We start from the raw sequence: 14,619 nt of genomic DNA on the forward strand, positions 1-14,619 counted from the left end.
AACAATGCCTTAAGTAGGGTGTTCGCGGTGCGGTTTGGATCGATTTTGAAGGAAAATGTCATCCGATCCAAAAAAAAAAATCACATGCGGTTCGGTTCGGTTTGGACGTCTATTCTAAAAAAATCCGAATCGAACCGATCCAAATATAAGCGGTTTAATTTGGATCGGTTTTTGGATATCCAAAATACAAAAATTTTATTTTTTTATTTTTCTTTAAGAATATAATTTTTTTTTATTAAAATTAATATTACACAAACACAGTAAAATATATTAAAAAAATTAAAATTACGGTAAGAAAGTTATTGATTATTTTTTAAACAGTACTAATATTTTAAACAGTACTAATAATATAGATTAAATTAGTGCAATATATATAAGATTAAAAACCAAAAAGATACATAGTAATTCAATATGTAATAAAAAAAAATCAACAAATAAGTATTAATATTTACTTTTGCAGTTCGGTTCGGTTTAGTTCAGTTTTGAAAAGTAATCTGAAATCCGGTCCAATCATAGTGATTTTTACAAAACAACATCCAAACGCATCCAAAAAAATTCGATTTTTTGCAGTTTTCGGTTTTTTGGATTGGTTTGTGGTTTTATTTTGGATCGGGTTGGATTTGAACACCCCATAAGTGCTCTTGTTAGCATCTTCCATTAAAATTTTAGGAGAATGGTAAAGAGTGCCCCATGGGTATTGATTAAGCATCCAAAACAAATAAGTGTGGTGTAACCATCAAAACTAACATCTTATTTTTTCAAGACAAAGTTTCTATTTATGGATTCCTTAATCAATGTCCCGGAAGCATTATTACTATTAAAATAATTCTTTTATATTAGTCGGCATGTGATTCGCATAGTCATGTATGTCCTCGTGAATTTAGCTCATTTGGTAGAAAAAATGCATAATATATGCAAAGGTCTGAGGTTTAAACCTCAGCCACCACAAAAAAGCATAGTCATGTATCCCTAAAAAAAGTTGCATAATTATGTAAGTCACATAAGTCACATGATAAAAAAAAGTTAGCATGTCTTTTTTCAGAAAAAATTAGAATGTCTTTTCCAAAGTAAAAAACTTTTTCGAGATTAAAATCAAAGTGACCCCTATAATTATAAGGATGTTTTACATAAAAACATATTCCTTAACCCCGCATCCTTTAATCTTTAATCCTAGCCTCGGTATTAAAATGGAATCAAAAGTGTTAGTGCTGAGCATAACACTATTGGAAATGGAATATTACCCAACAATTATGGACCTTTCTATCATACTAGTCACACAATATCAATCATTGCAAACAAAAGTCAATACAAAAGTGCTATGCAATTTATATCCCAACCAACTTTATATTCAACGAACATAAACAATATACATGGACAATAAAATGTCAACGCAAAAGTGTTAGGTAAATTAATTCTCATAATCCATTTTCAATTCAACGAACTTGAAAAAGATTACATAGACAAAACAAAAGCTGTTGAAAACTGAATTGTTTGTACATTACCAAAAGTATGGCTAGCAATCACTAACATAGACAAAGATATAAATGTCTAATCAAAATTTAACATTATCACTATACTTTTAGTTGAACTTTTTTTCCCCTTCACATAGCATTGTTAGTTAATATTCCTCCATAATGTACCAATTCCTCTAACCTCAAAAAACAAAAACAAGAAAACAAAAAGATTCTATTCTAATCCCTATTCTCTATAAGGAAAAGCTTGAAACTAATGAGTCAGCTACCACCAAAATTAGTGGAGACATATCTAGCACCGACACTTTAAATTGAAATTGTATTTAGCGTTTGACATGTTCTATATCCGACACGACACTGACACATAGCATTCAATTATTTTATTTTCTTAAATTATTGAAATTGACATGTCACATAAGGATCGTGTTGGTGCTTTATTGGTGGCAACATCATTGGCCACCACAAGCAGGAAGAGCAATACTAGCAGCAAAAGGGTCACCAAAACAGTCACCACCAGATGATGCTACTGTTTTTCCAGCAAAACCTGTCAATTCATCTAAACCTTCAAAGAAATCATCTGTTACAACCATATCAGATAACTCAAATTCATTTTCCTCATCATCATCATTCATCATTTCTTCCAAATCATCTTTGCTCTCTGACTTTACACTTAAGAGTGTTGTAGCCTCTTCCTCTTCAGCTTCTGATGTGGATGATGAAACTTGTTTTGTAAAAGGTTGTTGGGAAGAGTCTTCAGCAGTGTCAGTTTGTGGTGACAATGGCTTCTGTCTTGTTGAACCAGCAAGAGAATTTCTGTGAGTTGGAGCAGGGTGACTGTGTTCACCAGTGTATGTAACTATGAACATTGATGGGTCTGATTTGTTCCTCTCAACTTGTTTCTTAGCTGAACATCCTTTTGAACTGCTACATCTGTAATATCCCCTGTGAATCAAACAAAGTTTGGTTAAGCCTTATATAAACAACTTAATTAAGCACATATAGCATAAGTTATTTCTATAATAAAATTTAAAATAAAGTCAAATTGTTTTCATATGAACTGTAAGTTGGTTTCGGAAAATAAGTTGAAAACAGCTTATTGATAATTGTTTACATTAGCTATCCTAAAGAACTTATGAAAATAAGATAAAAACCGTTTATTGATATGTCTTACATTGTTTTCATAAACTCTCTCAAAAAGTGTTTATGTCACTAAATAAACTCAAATAAGTCGATATAAATAGGTATGTGTAATACTAATAAGTGTAAGAAAATCATTTTTCTTTAAATGGGTAATACTAATAAGTCTAAAAAAACCATTTTTCTTTAAATTTGCAAAATACTTTTGGGAAAAAAAAAAAGATTAAATTTTTAAAAACTAACCTTGGATATGGTGACCCTTTGATTGGTTTTTGACCATATTTCCTCCATGCCCATATGTCTGATGAGAGCTTCTCAGCTTGCACTTCACAAACCTTCTTATGCTGAATCTTCCTATAATTAGCAAAAACATGCATTTAACACCTCAAATCATGAATAATAAATGACTAATTTTCTAAAAAAGGAATGATTTTTAATACTTATCAAAGTTTTAAATTTGCATAATCCTAAATATGGAAAATTTAAGTCAATTATACCAAAATATATGATTTTTATTGAAAGAAAATAATTGATTATCATAATGAATCTGATTCATTATTCTATATTGTATAATGGTTAAAAAAAACAAAAAAAAACTTTTTTTTACCTTCTTTTGGATCTTGGGGTGATGGCAGAAGCAGCATGATGAAGCTTGTTATTAACCAGAAGCTGTTTTGGTTGTATATGAGGTGATTTTGGTGATGGTGATGAATAAGAGAAGGAAGTTGAAGAGAGAGGTTGTGATGATGATGATGATTTGAAGAAGAAAGGTTTGCAAAGTTCATGCAATTCTTCAATGGAACTTTTAGTTTCAAAGGGGTTTGAAAGTGAAAAAACTTGACTTGTTTGTTCTGTAGGGTAAATAGAGAAAAAGTTATTATTACTATAAGATGTTGAAGAAGGTGTTGATGAGGTGGCTAAGGTGGTTGTTGAGGTGGTGGAGGAGGAGGAAGAGGAGGAGGTGAGGTTGGTATAGCCTCTGACTACAGCATGTAGATCCCAATCTACCTCCATAACCGTTAAAGACAAGGTCTGAAAGTGTCTGTTTTGTACAGTGTTTGTTTCTGTTTAGAGAGAGATAGAGAGAAAAGAGGGCGCTGACTTTTGAGGAGAGAGATAGAGAGAGATGATAAGATGCAAGAAATGGGAAAAGACAAGGGATATATAAACAAAGAAAGTGGACGTTTTCACAAAAGTCTACCTAGAGAAATATAAAATCTCTTAATGGAAATTTGTTTGTATGTAAACTTTGGAAATGTGTTTAGTTTAGTCTATGTTTTTTATTACTTTTTAATTAATGTACAAACTTTATACGGAACTCGTAATAATATTATAATTTATTTCTCATAAGTTTTGGTTCAATTGGTCAAAATATAAAAATGGTTAGGCTGAACGCCGCGATCGAATTTTGAATCTCAGTTCATCTGTTGTGTGTGTATTTTCAATGGTTACTCACATTTTTTTTTCTATCTATCAAAAAAATATTATAATTTGATTTGTGAATAGAATGCATCGTTATGTCTCAATTAACATAACTCAATTGGTTAAGACATCGCATTATAGTTTCGCAAGTATATCTCATATGATAAAATATTAAAATTGCATTCCCTCAAAGTAAAAATTGTATATACATTTAGTATGTTGTGTGAATCGAAAATTAATTATAATTATTAGCATTAGCTTTCTTAGAATAGGTTAGTAAAATCAGAATTAATTTGTGCTCATTAATCATAATGATTAATTAGTTCCTTAAAAAAACAAGTCATAATGATTAGTTGTAATTACTTATTAATGTTGTAATCCTTATATGGCTCATCCTCAAGGTCCATCTTATGCATCGAAAGGTGTGTGCAAGGTGAGACCCGCTTTATATACACCCTCTAGTCATTAATATAAGCAAAAATTTGATTTTTAGATTCATTCATTAAGTGTTGTATGTAGTCTTTATTATAGACTACATACATCATTTAATGAATAAATCTAAAAATCAAACTTTTGCTTATATTAGTGATCGGAGGGTGTAGTTTAAAACATGCCTTACAAGCCTAATTTCATACTGCTTTGACTCAAAATATGGTGTCTAATTGCACTTGTTGCACCAAAGAAATGGTTGATTTATTTTTTTTAATGTAGTACTATTTATTATTTTATTCTAATTATGTTATCTCTATTATATATATTTGCACTATTTTATTTTGATAGTACACATGGCATCCTTATATTGAAAGGTGCATTTAATGTTTTGTGTAATTGGTACATATTATGTGATTTGTGCAAGACTGATGTAATTAACATGATTATGCAAGTTGACTAAAAGGCTTATAATGACAAAAAAATAAATGGAATATTTTATTCAAATTATTTTTGCTATTTAATGTGTTACTAATTTCATTACTAAATTAATGGCATAATTGATGTGACTTACTTGCTTCTTTTTTCCTATAAATATTGTTTGTCCGTCTCAAACATCTTCACATCATTTAGAATTCATACTAAAATTTTAAAATTATTCTCAAAATATCTCTTTTATTTTATTGAAACACTTTTCTTCTTAACATATTTTTTTCATCACTCTAATTTCAAAAATTGATTCAATTTATGATATTACTCCACTACATGTTGTATATATCCATGTACTTTGTTCAAATTCACATATTCATCCTATGATACCCTCGAGTTCTAACGGCTTATGACAAGATATGTACCAATTACATTTTGGTACATAATTCTTAATTATCATCCAATAAAATTGTAATAAACACATCATCATATTAAGTTAGCCAGTCTTGAGTTTTTTTTCCTATATATAGTCAATTTGTCTTTCATCATTTGTATATGCATCTTCCTTTTGTACAAATTGTTTATAATATCATTTATTTGAAATGCAAATATTTCTACCTCCTGACCAATTCAATTTTATTGATTTCATTATTATCAAATTGATTTAGGCACCTTTTTTTTTCCTTCCGAATTTTGATTCCCTTTTATAGGTTTAGTTGTCGGCTCTGTTAATTTTAGGGTTTTCATCCCCATATATATTTACACCTTTTGAAAAAGTTTGCTTCACGTTTTAATGAATTTCATTATTTTTCTATTAATTTGAAGCGACGTAATTGAAAGACGTTTTGAATCAGATTTCTTCATTTCAAAACTATTTTTTTTGCCACTATTAATAATGAGAGATATGTGAAAGACATGTCAATGTTTTGTTCTTCCCACGTTGAAGTTGTGCATATAAAAGAGAATTCTTCCTTAAAAAAACAGAGAATTCTCAAGTATTTTTGGGTAACATATTAGTTGATAGTTCTCAAGATATTATATTTTTATCTTACATTTTTGTGGTGCAAACTATTCATGTATGTTGTAGAACAAGACCGACCCCTGCGAAAATGTAGAAAATTTATTTTAGTTATTTTTTTCAATGAATTTTATCTAAACCTCATTATTTTCTTTATTATTTTCATTTGCTCCTATTCAAAAGAACTGATTTAATTTATTAAGTTTTTTCGTTTCTATTGTCAATCACTCATTTTCACTAAACATGGCGTTGATATATATTATTTCACATAAATTATTTTAACATCAAATCTCATCCATTCATTTCATTTGATAAATTAGTTCACATGCATCAAATACTCTTTATCACCTAATCAAGCATTCCATTTTTATCTCCCCGTATTTATTTATTTCTGCCATCAACACATACTCAAACTTCTTTGTTAATTTTTTTACAAATTGCATGATAAAACACATACTTATGGTTGTTTGAGTCACTCATCAACATCGATAATATTTATTTGCCTTTATTTCATACCCATATTTTTTTATTTATTTTAAAATTATATTAAAAAAAAGACAACAATCTCGGCTAAACTATCAATATCTCTATCCGTATCCTTATCTACATCTGCATCTACATATACAATATAAACAAGTGAAACCATTTTCATTCAAAAGTACATGTGGCATGTTATAGTCTCATTCTAATTAATGTCAGGCTAATTAATGCTAGAAAAATTCAAATTTCCATTACATGGTATATGCTTAGCACCTGGTATTTCAGTCTCAACACATACTTCCATATACTGCCTCTATTTTAAGAAATCATTCAATTTATTATTATGATCAAAATGATATCTAGAAATTTAATTGCCTGATATCAAATCAAACAAGAAACTGCCCATAAAAAAAATCAAACAAGAAACTATCAACTGCCAATTAATGAAATTAAATTCAAATTATTCAACACTTATAACAGTCCTAAAAAAGAATGTTGACAATTGGTCTAATTCAAGACTATCGTTGAATTGTTTCTCACCTATTAAAATCAAATTAAAACTAAAATAAAATAGTGAAAGGTAATGATTCTTTTTGTCACAAAAAGAAAATAAAATAGCTCAGATCTTTATCTCCCATCCTATTCTCATCACTATTACTATTTTTCAAAAATGGTTTTGAGAACGATAAGAAGATCAAGAACACCTTTAGTTCCTACAATTTCATCAAATTTTATTGTTGATTGCATCAGACCGTTCCCCTTCATCATGGTTTGTGACCATGGTTTAGGATTTTATTGCTAATAGTTGGATTTTTAGCTGTACAGGAGAAAATAAGAGGGAGAATGTTAGTTATCAAATAATTTGTTGAGAAATTGATTTTGAAGCTGAAGAAAGGCATAAACGAAAGGGATCTTGAATCTTCTCTCATGATTTATATTTTGTTCCGAATAATTGTCTACTATATATCATTTTTGAAAATGCTTCATTTGAGACATTATTTTCATCATATAACGATATGATCTTATTCATTAAATTTCTTTTGCTATTAATGTAACATATTTATTTTCCCATATATTTGTTTGCGGATGACCATATTGCTACTCAATGTTCCTCAAATTTACAAAGAACTTATCGGATTTATAACTAAAGTAAATCTCAGTTTAATCGACTTTAATTCCTTCCAGTTTGGTTGTGTTTCTTCTAATTGGGAGGAAACTCAACATTATTGAAATTTCTTTTATCGGTTTTGTTTACAATGTGTTCATTATTTTGCAGAGACCTTTATAATATTGAGAACAAAGTAGTTTCCTATCTTTATAATTGGGATGAAACTTTAGTTTTTTTGGTAATTTGTCATTTACTCATTTTATACCACGAATAATATGTAATAAGTGTGTATTTTAGTCTTTTTAAGGCTTTTGTTTATTTTTCTTCTTTGTGTTGTTTGGATTAGTGTTACATTATAAGAATTTTGAATTAGGGTTTCATTTTTCTTTGTTGCAGCTTCTCTTCTGGATTCTTAAGTTTCTTTTTTGACATATTCTAGATTCTTACGTTGCAAAAGTTTTTCTGAATTTTATTACTATGATTATTTCTGAATTTTGCTAAAAAAAAAATCTAAATTTTTATTGCAACTTTATTTCTGAATTATGTGTTCTCCCGGAATTTCATATATTTTATTTTCAGTTTTAAATAAATACAAACATTTGTAGAAAAAAAATTCCTCTTTTATTTTTTTTGAGGGAATTCCTCTTTTATTTAAATGCAGTTTTGGTCGAACCAAACCGTACACCATCGATTCAATTTGGTTCGTTTTCACTTTTAAAAAATGATAAAACCCAAACCTCATTTGACTTTGAAGAGCATGTAAATGGTAATTTTAAAAACTCATTATAGCAATCAATATTTTGAATAAAACACGTTTACTCAATAATATAAAACACGTTGTAAAGAGTGTATATACACATTAATCAAAATATATCTATTTTAAAAGGGGCACTAGCCAACAAATGTGTATTTTTTTTTATGTTAATTTTAAACCGAACCTCCACTAGATAGAACTAGAAAATTAGGTGTAGAACATATACAGTGGCTAGACCAATGGGTTTTTATATGCAATGTTGCACATGTTAAAGCAACTGAAAGTAATAACTTCTTATTGAAAACAACTATTATTTATTAAAAAACTACACATTTAATATAAAATGCACAACAATTAATTATTACTAAGACCCATTTAATATTTTTTGAAGTGTTGAGTTTGAGAGATTTTTTATTTTTTTAGTTAAATGGGGTTCAATTATGAATCAGCTGCATCACTTTATAAATGCATAAATAAAAGGAAACAAGAACAAAAGGAGTTGGGGGATGGACCAAAACCTTCTCAATAAAGCTTAGCAAAAAGCTGAGGGGGCAAACATCAAACCAAGAAAAAAGTAAATAACAAGAAAATAAAAAGTAAAGAAAACCAAAAGAAAAATAAAAGGAACAGACTAAGAGAAAGTCCTTGAGTTATTCTGGTAACATATATACTCCTAGAGTTTGAAAGATTAAATCTTATTAAGTATTAATTATAAGAGCAAGTGACATGTACATAGAGACTCATTTAAGCAACCAAAAGGAGAGGTCCATTGTGGATGCTCTAACAATCGATTAACTTATTGATGAAAATTTTTGGTCGAAAATAATACAAAATAAATGCTTGCTGAAATTATCAATTTTTAAATATTATTGTTATTATTATTATATTATTATTAATAATAATAAATATTGATTTTTAATGTTTATTAGATATACTAATTAAATGTATCAATTAAGTTTGGTAACTAATTTTATATTTGATATTTTTTCGAGTTATCATGAAATTGGTATAAAGCTTACATCACCGCTTAGCAGTGACTAATCTTAGTTGGAAAACCTGTGGGATACATAAGACGAGTTCTCTCATCTCAGCCGAATATTTTCCATACACATGAGGCAGAAATTGAACTGCTATCCACATACTTACGAGGCTCTAATCTATTATCAATTTGACCATTTTTTCCTAGGGTCATAGCTTACATGTTAATTCCAGGTGTTCGTACAACCGGTTCATCCTTCAATATTCCATTGAAAATCAATGAAGCATTGATACATGGATTTGAAAAGAAAATGCGAGACCTTAAAATTGATATGAAGGCAGCAGAGAGAATCAAACATGAGACCTTAAAAGTAGTCCCAGGCCAAAACAAGTGGGTTAGATCAAACTTATTCATTGTGTTCCCTTATTGACTTTGTTTATCCAAATAATTTGGAAAATATATAGATCTCCAAAAAAAATCAAGAGCGAGGGATACTTGCTCAAACTTTGGACCCATTTGAGCACTTTAACAATATTATTCTATCGTTGTTTCCAGAAAACAAGAAGCAAAATATTAGCTTTGATTCGGTTTGTCAATCTGACCAAAATAAAAAGCTACAAAGCAAATGGTATTCAATTGAGTTCTTGAATGATATTAACAGTTGCATATTTCAAACCACAAATTAAGATTTAAAGTTGGATGTCCAATAATATTGATGAGGAACATATACCATGGTATTGTGTTTCAAAATGAGAAACCCCACATCTTCATCCAAAACCTTAAGACAATATGTATATTACTCATCTCATTTGTATGTTCATAAATATCAAATCTTGCTGGCAATATAGAATTTTTACTCACACATGACAAATTAGCATTTCTCTCTTAAACGTGAGACTCTCTATGTCTATGATATGATGAAATAGTCAAATAAGGCCAGAGGCACAACATGGTAAAAAAGGTGGCTTGGTGGTGGTTTCATAGAGATGTGTTTTTTTTTCTCATTTATTTTATGAGAAGAGAGAAATTAAATTAGAAAAATTATTCGAACTAGAAAGAAATGACAAGGAAAACGAGTGAGTTGTGGGTAGTTTTATGAGTTTGTTGAAGGAGTTGGATATTACTGAGTAATTATTCTACCAAAAATATTAGACTCATTAAAAATGTCACATCAATTTAAAATGTACAATAAACATGTATTTTTCAACTCAGCATAACACATAAACGTTTTTCCTTTGTCATATCCCACTAAAGACTAAAAGTGAAGGAACTTAAAATAATAGAGGTTAAATAAAAAAAAGTTATCGCCTTGACAAATAAAAATTGCATGAAAGCGAACGACTTCCAAAATATAATATTTAACATAAAAAAATTAAACAAATGACATTCAAAAGCTAACAAAACAAATCATCATAATTTCGGGACTGCAAGTGTAACCTACATTGGGTTGTATCTTTGCATTAGGCTAAAAGAAACTAGACAAATGATATCGACACCACAATTTCTCCCAAATTATTTAGGCAAGTTTGTGAGTCATCTCACTTATATCTTATTCAATATCTACTATTCCTTTCATTGTAGAACTTTAACTCTTATTTTACACGATAACATATCTCCCTCAAGTGTGACATTCTCTGTGTCCGTAATTACGTGACATAGCCAAATAAGGTCAAACCGATGTACAACATGATCAAAAAGGTAGATTAATGGTAATTTACTAAAAGTGTGTTTTTGTTCCTTTATTTCATGAGAAGAGATCAAAGAAATTAGAAGATGAAAAATAAATTTGAGATTGAGAGAACTGATACCAGTTAAAAAAAATAAGAATTGTGTATTTTGTCCATGAGGTTATAAAGAACGAAGTAAGTTGCAAGTGATTTTATGAAATTGTTGAAGGAGTTGAAGATTTTTGTGTAATTAATTTACCAAAAAGTTAGATTGCGTTAAAAAAACTAATTTACCAAAAAGTTAGATTCGGGTAAAAAAAACGCAACAACATATAAAGAATTTACTAAGCACATATTTTGTTAACTCAGCATAACACTTAAGTGTTTATCTATGGTTAAATTCCACCAAAGATCAAAGGATAAGGAATTTAATATCTTAGAGATTGATTAAAAAATATTGCATGAAAGTGAACAACACCCAAAAACATAAATTTGATATAAAAATTAAATAATTGGCATCCCAAAACTAACGAAACCGTTTATCGTAATGTTGAGAGTTCTAAGGGTGTCTACAGTAGGTTGGACTATCACATTAGGCTAAGTGAAACCACACAATTGTGATTGACATCACATCATTATCCAAAACAGTAAGGCATTAAGTGTATTGGTCATCTTACTTATTCTCAACGTCTACTTTGGCATCCAATAATGTGGAACTTTAAGTCACAATTTACACATGAACATATATCTCTAAAGTGTGAGACTCAATGCGTCTATAATTTGTTGATAGTCAAATAAGGTTAGGCGAAGGCACAACATGGTTAAAAAAAATGGATTAATGGTGTTTTTGCGGAGGGAAGTTTGTGTTCCCATCTTTCATGAAACGAGAGAAATAAATTTAGCAACAATAAAATTAAATTAGAATATGAAAAGAAATTTGAACATGAAAGAAATGATAAAGGAAAAAATAGTGTGTGTTTTGTCCATGGAAGTATCGGAAATATAGCGAGTTACTGACAATTTTATGGGTCAGTTAAAAAGTGTTGGAAATTTAAGAGTAAATATTTCACCAAAAAATAGACTCGGTTAAAAAAACGCCACATCTTTATAAAATGTTTAATAATCATGTACTTTTTCAATTCAGCATAACACATTTGTATTTTTCCATTCGCATGTTCGTTCACCCAAAGACCAAATATGGAGGTATTTGATATAATATTGATTGGATAAAAAAATTGTATGAAAGCAAATGACATCCAAAAACTTATACTTGATATAAAAAGCTAAACAAATGAAATTCAAAAACTAAAAAAAAATAATTAATGTTTAGAGTTCTGAGGGAGTTTACAATGGGTTGGACCATCACATTTGACTATGAGAAACTCCACAAGTGATATTGACAGCACATCTTCGCGTAAAATCTTAAGACATTAGGTATATTGTTCTTCTCGCTTATACGTTACACAATGTATATTATTGCACACAAGTTTAACTCACTATAATGTTTAGAGTTCTGAGGGAGTCTACAATGGGTTGGACCATCACATTTGACTATGAGAAACTCCACAAGTGAGATTGACATCACATCTTTGCGTAAAATCTTAAGACATTAGGTATATTGTTCTTCTTGCTTATATGTTACTCAATGTATATTATTGCACACAAGTTTAACTCACATATGAAACATAAACCTCTCTCCCTTAAGTGTGAGACTATTATGTATGTGATCTGGTGAGATATCACATAAGGTTAGAGACACGACATGGTAAAAAAAAGTGGGTTGGCGGCAGTTTCATAGAGGGGTGTTTGTTTCTTTCTTTCATGAGAAGAGATAAAGTAAATTATAAAAGAAAAGAAGATTAAAAATGAATTTGAACTTGATAGAAATGAAAAGAGAAAAAAAAAAAAAAGAGGTGTGCGTTTTATTCGTGAGAGCATAGGAAACATAATGAATTGCTGGTGATTTTATGGATTTGTTGAAGAAGTTGAATATTACTGGGCAATTATGCTACCAAAATATTAGATTTATTGAAAATATGTACATCTATTTAAAATGTCTAACGAATATGTATTTTGTCAACTCATCATACGTATACATTTTTCCATTGCAAGATCCCATGAAATACCATAAGTGAAGAAATTTAAAATGACAAAGGTTATTTTTTTTTTGTGCACGAAAGCTAATCACATTCAAAAACTAAAATTTAAGATGAAAAATTAAACAAATGACACTCAAAAAATAACGAAACAAATCATCACATTAGGCTAGGATCCTACAATGGATTGTATTATCACATTAAGCTAAGATCAATCAGAGAAGCGAGACTTCCCTAAAAAAAAAATCAGAGAAGTGAGATTCACATCCTATCTTCTTTCAAAGTCTTAAGGCATTATGTATATGAGTCATTTCACTTATATGTTTCTCACATCTACTCTTGCATACAATACGGAATTTTAACTCACACTTGAGACATTAACATCTCTCCATTAAGTGTTAGGATCTTTGTGTCTGTAGTCCACCACCAAGAACAACTCTCGCTCCCCCACAACGTCGAACCCGGATTTGATACCACCGTTGGGCTTTCTGTGGGAGCCTACGTTGATGTAGATCGACAATTTGGATAAAGAGAAACCACACAAGTGATAATGATACAACCAAAACTCCATCTAAAATTTTAAGTAACACCTGATACATCACAATATTCCCTCCATCAAATATAACGACATTCTAGCCCGTGCTTGACACGGGTGTCCATGCTAGTTTGATTAATATTATTTGTATCCTCTTTCACTTTACATTTTAATTATAATGAATGCACCACCAATTAATAACATGATTGATGTAGTAACATTAATGTTTTTTATTCTATAAAATCCTTTTTAACCATGTTATAAATATAAAGTTTCTATTTTCGTTGAGCCGCGTGAAAGATTAATTTTTTTTCATACGCAACAACTATTGGTCAAGTTCTTAACTACTTAGGTACAAATCTCTTACCACTTAAACAAATTCATTATTGATTTTTTTGACAAACAAATTCATAATTGATAAAACTATTTTTTTTATTTTCTATAATTGTTGACTATTCAATGTGTGAAATATTTTAGTACAATAATTGGAGGGAGGGCATCATAGTGTGAGTATGATACTTATTGTGTACTATTCTGATTCTGTTGTTATTTTGACCTTATTGAAACAAGTTTTTTGGTTATAAGGTTAGGTTGACATTGTGAAAATGTCAAAGGGTAATAGTGAGTGAGAACTGAGAAGTGTATTTTTGGTAAGGGCCACACAAAGCACACGCACCCTTACGCGGTTATTAATACTGACAAACAACATGGAAAATTATTAAATATTTTGATGCCACCCACCAGTAGTGTAGGGATAGACACGAGAACATAACATCATTTTTTTTTTTTGGACAAATTCAACGAATCCACTTATCATACATCGCTATTAGTTTGATATGACGACGGTGTTTTTTTAATGTTTAGAAAATTAAAGTCAACAATATTTTATTTACATATATTTGTTTAGTTTTGTAAAGTGTTGATGTTTTTTTTTTCAAGGGGCAAAGTGTCTAATTGCATAGATTAACTTTAAATAATCAAAGAATGCACTAGAAGATATATGATATTGGTGAATTTGTTTATATGAGAATTTTGTTTAATTGATTTGAAAGTACTATGTAAAAGAGGCTATTTTTATTGTAAACTAGAGTTA

At 29.4% G+C, this 14,619-nt stretch overlaps 1 protein-coding gene across 1 annotated transcript; it reads right to left on the reverse strand.

Moving 5' to 3' along the window:
• Window positions 1-1,541: 1,541 nt before the first annotated feature.
• On the reverse strand, window positions 1,542-3,745 carry LOC146897670 (WRKY transcription factor 22-like). The gene is made up of 3 exons (XM_085734288.1): window positions 3,217-3,745; window positions 2,853-2,963; window positions 1,542-2,414 (listed from the first exon to the last, which is right to left on the reverse strand). The coding sequence occupies exons 1-3, from the start codon at window positions 3,621-3,623 to the stop codon at window positions 1,922-1,924; spliced, it is 1,011 nt and encodes a 336-aa protein (XP_085590414.1). The 5' UTR covers window positions 3,624-3,745; the 3' UTR covers window positions 1,542-1,921.
• Window positions 3,746-14,619: the final 10,874 nt, after the last annotated feature.

This window comes from Medicago sativa, chromosome 8 (assembly GCF_051527215.1).
Source record: "Medicago sativa cultivar Bolivia chromosome 8, Bolivia_mono, whole genome shotgun sequence".
Classification (NCBI taxonomy): domain Eukaryota; kingdom Viridiplantae; phylum Streptophyta; class Magnoliopsida; order Fabales; family Fabaceae; genus Medicago; species Medicago sativa.

Bases quoted from the DNA above. Each gene is read 5' to 3' on its own strand.
- LOC146897670 (XM_085734288.1), bottom strand. From the start codon at position 3,623: ATGGAGGTAGATTGGGATCTACATGCTGTAGTCAGAGGCTATACCAAC. The intron at 2,964-3,216 runs GTAAAAAAAAGT...TGCTAATTATAG, and splicing joins ACCCCAAGATCCAAAAGAAG to GAAGATTCAGCATAAGAAGG. The intron at 2,415-2,852 runs GTTAGTTTTTAA...TTTGATTCACAG, and splicing joins AAAGGGTCACCATATCCAAG to GGGATATTACAGATGTAGCA.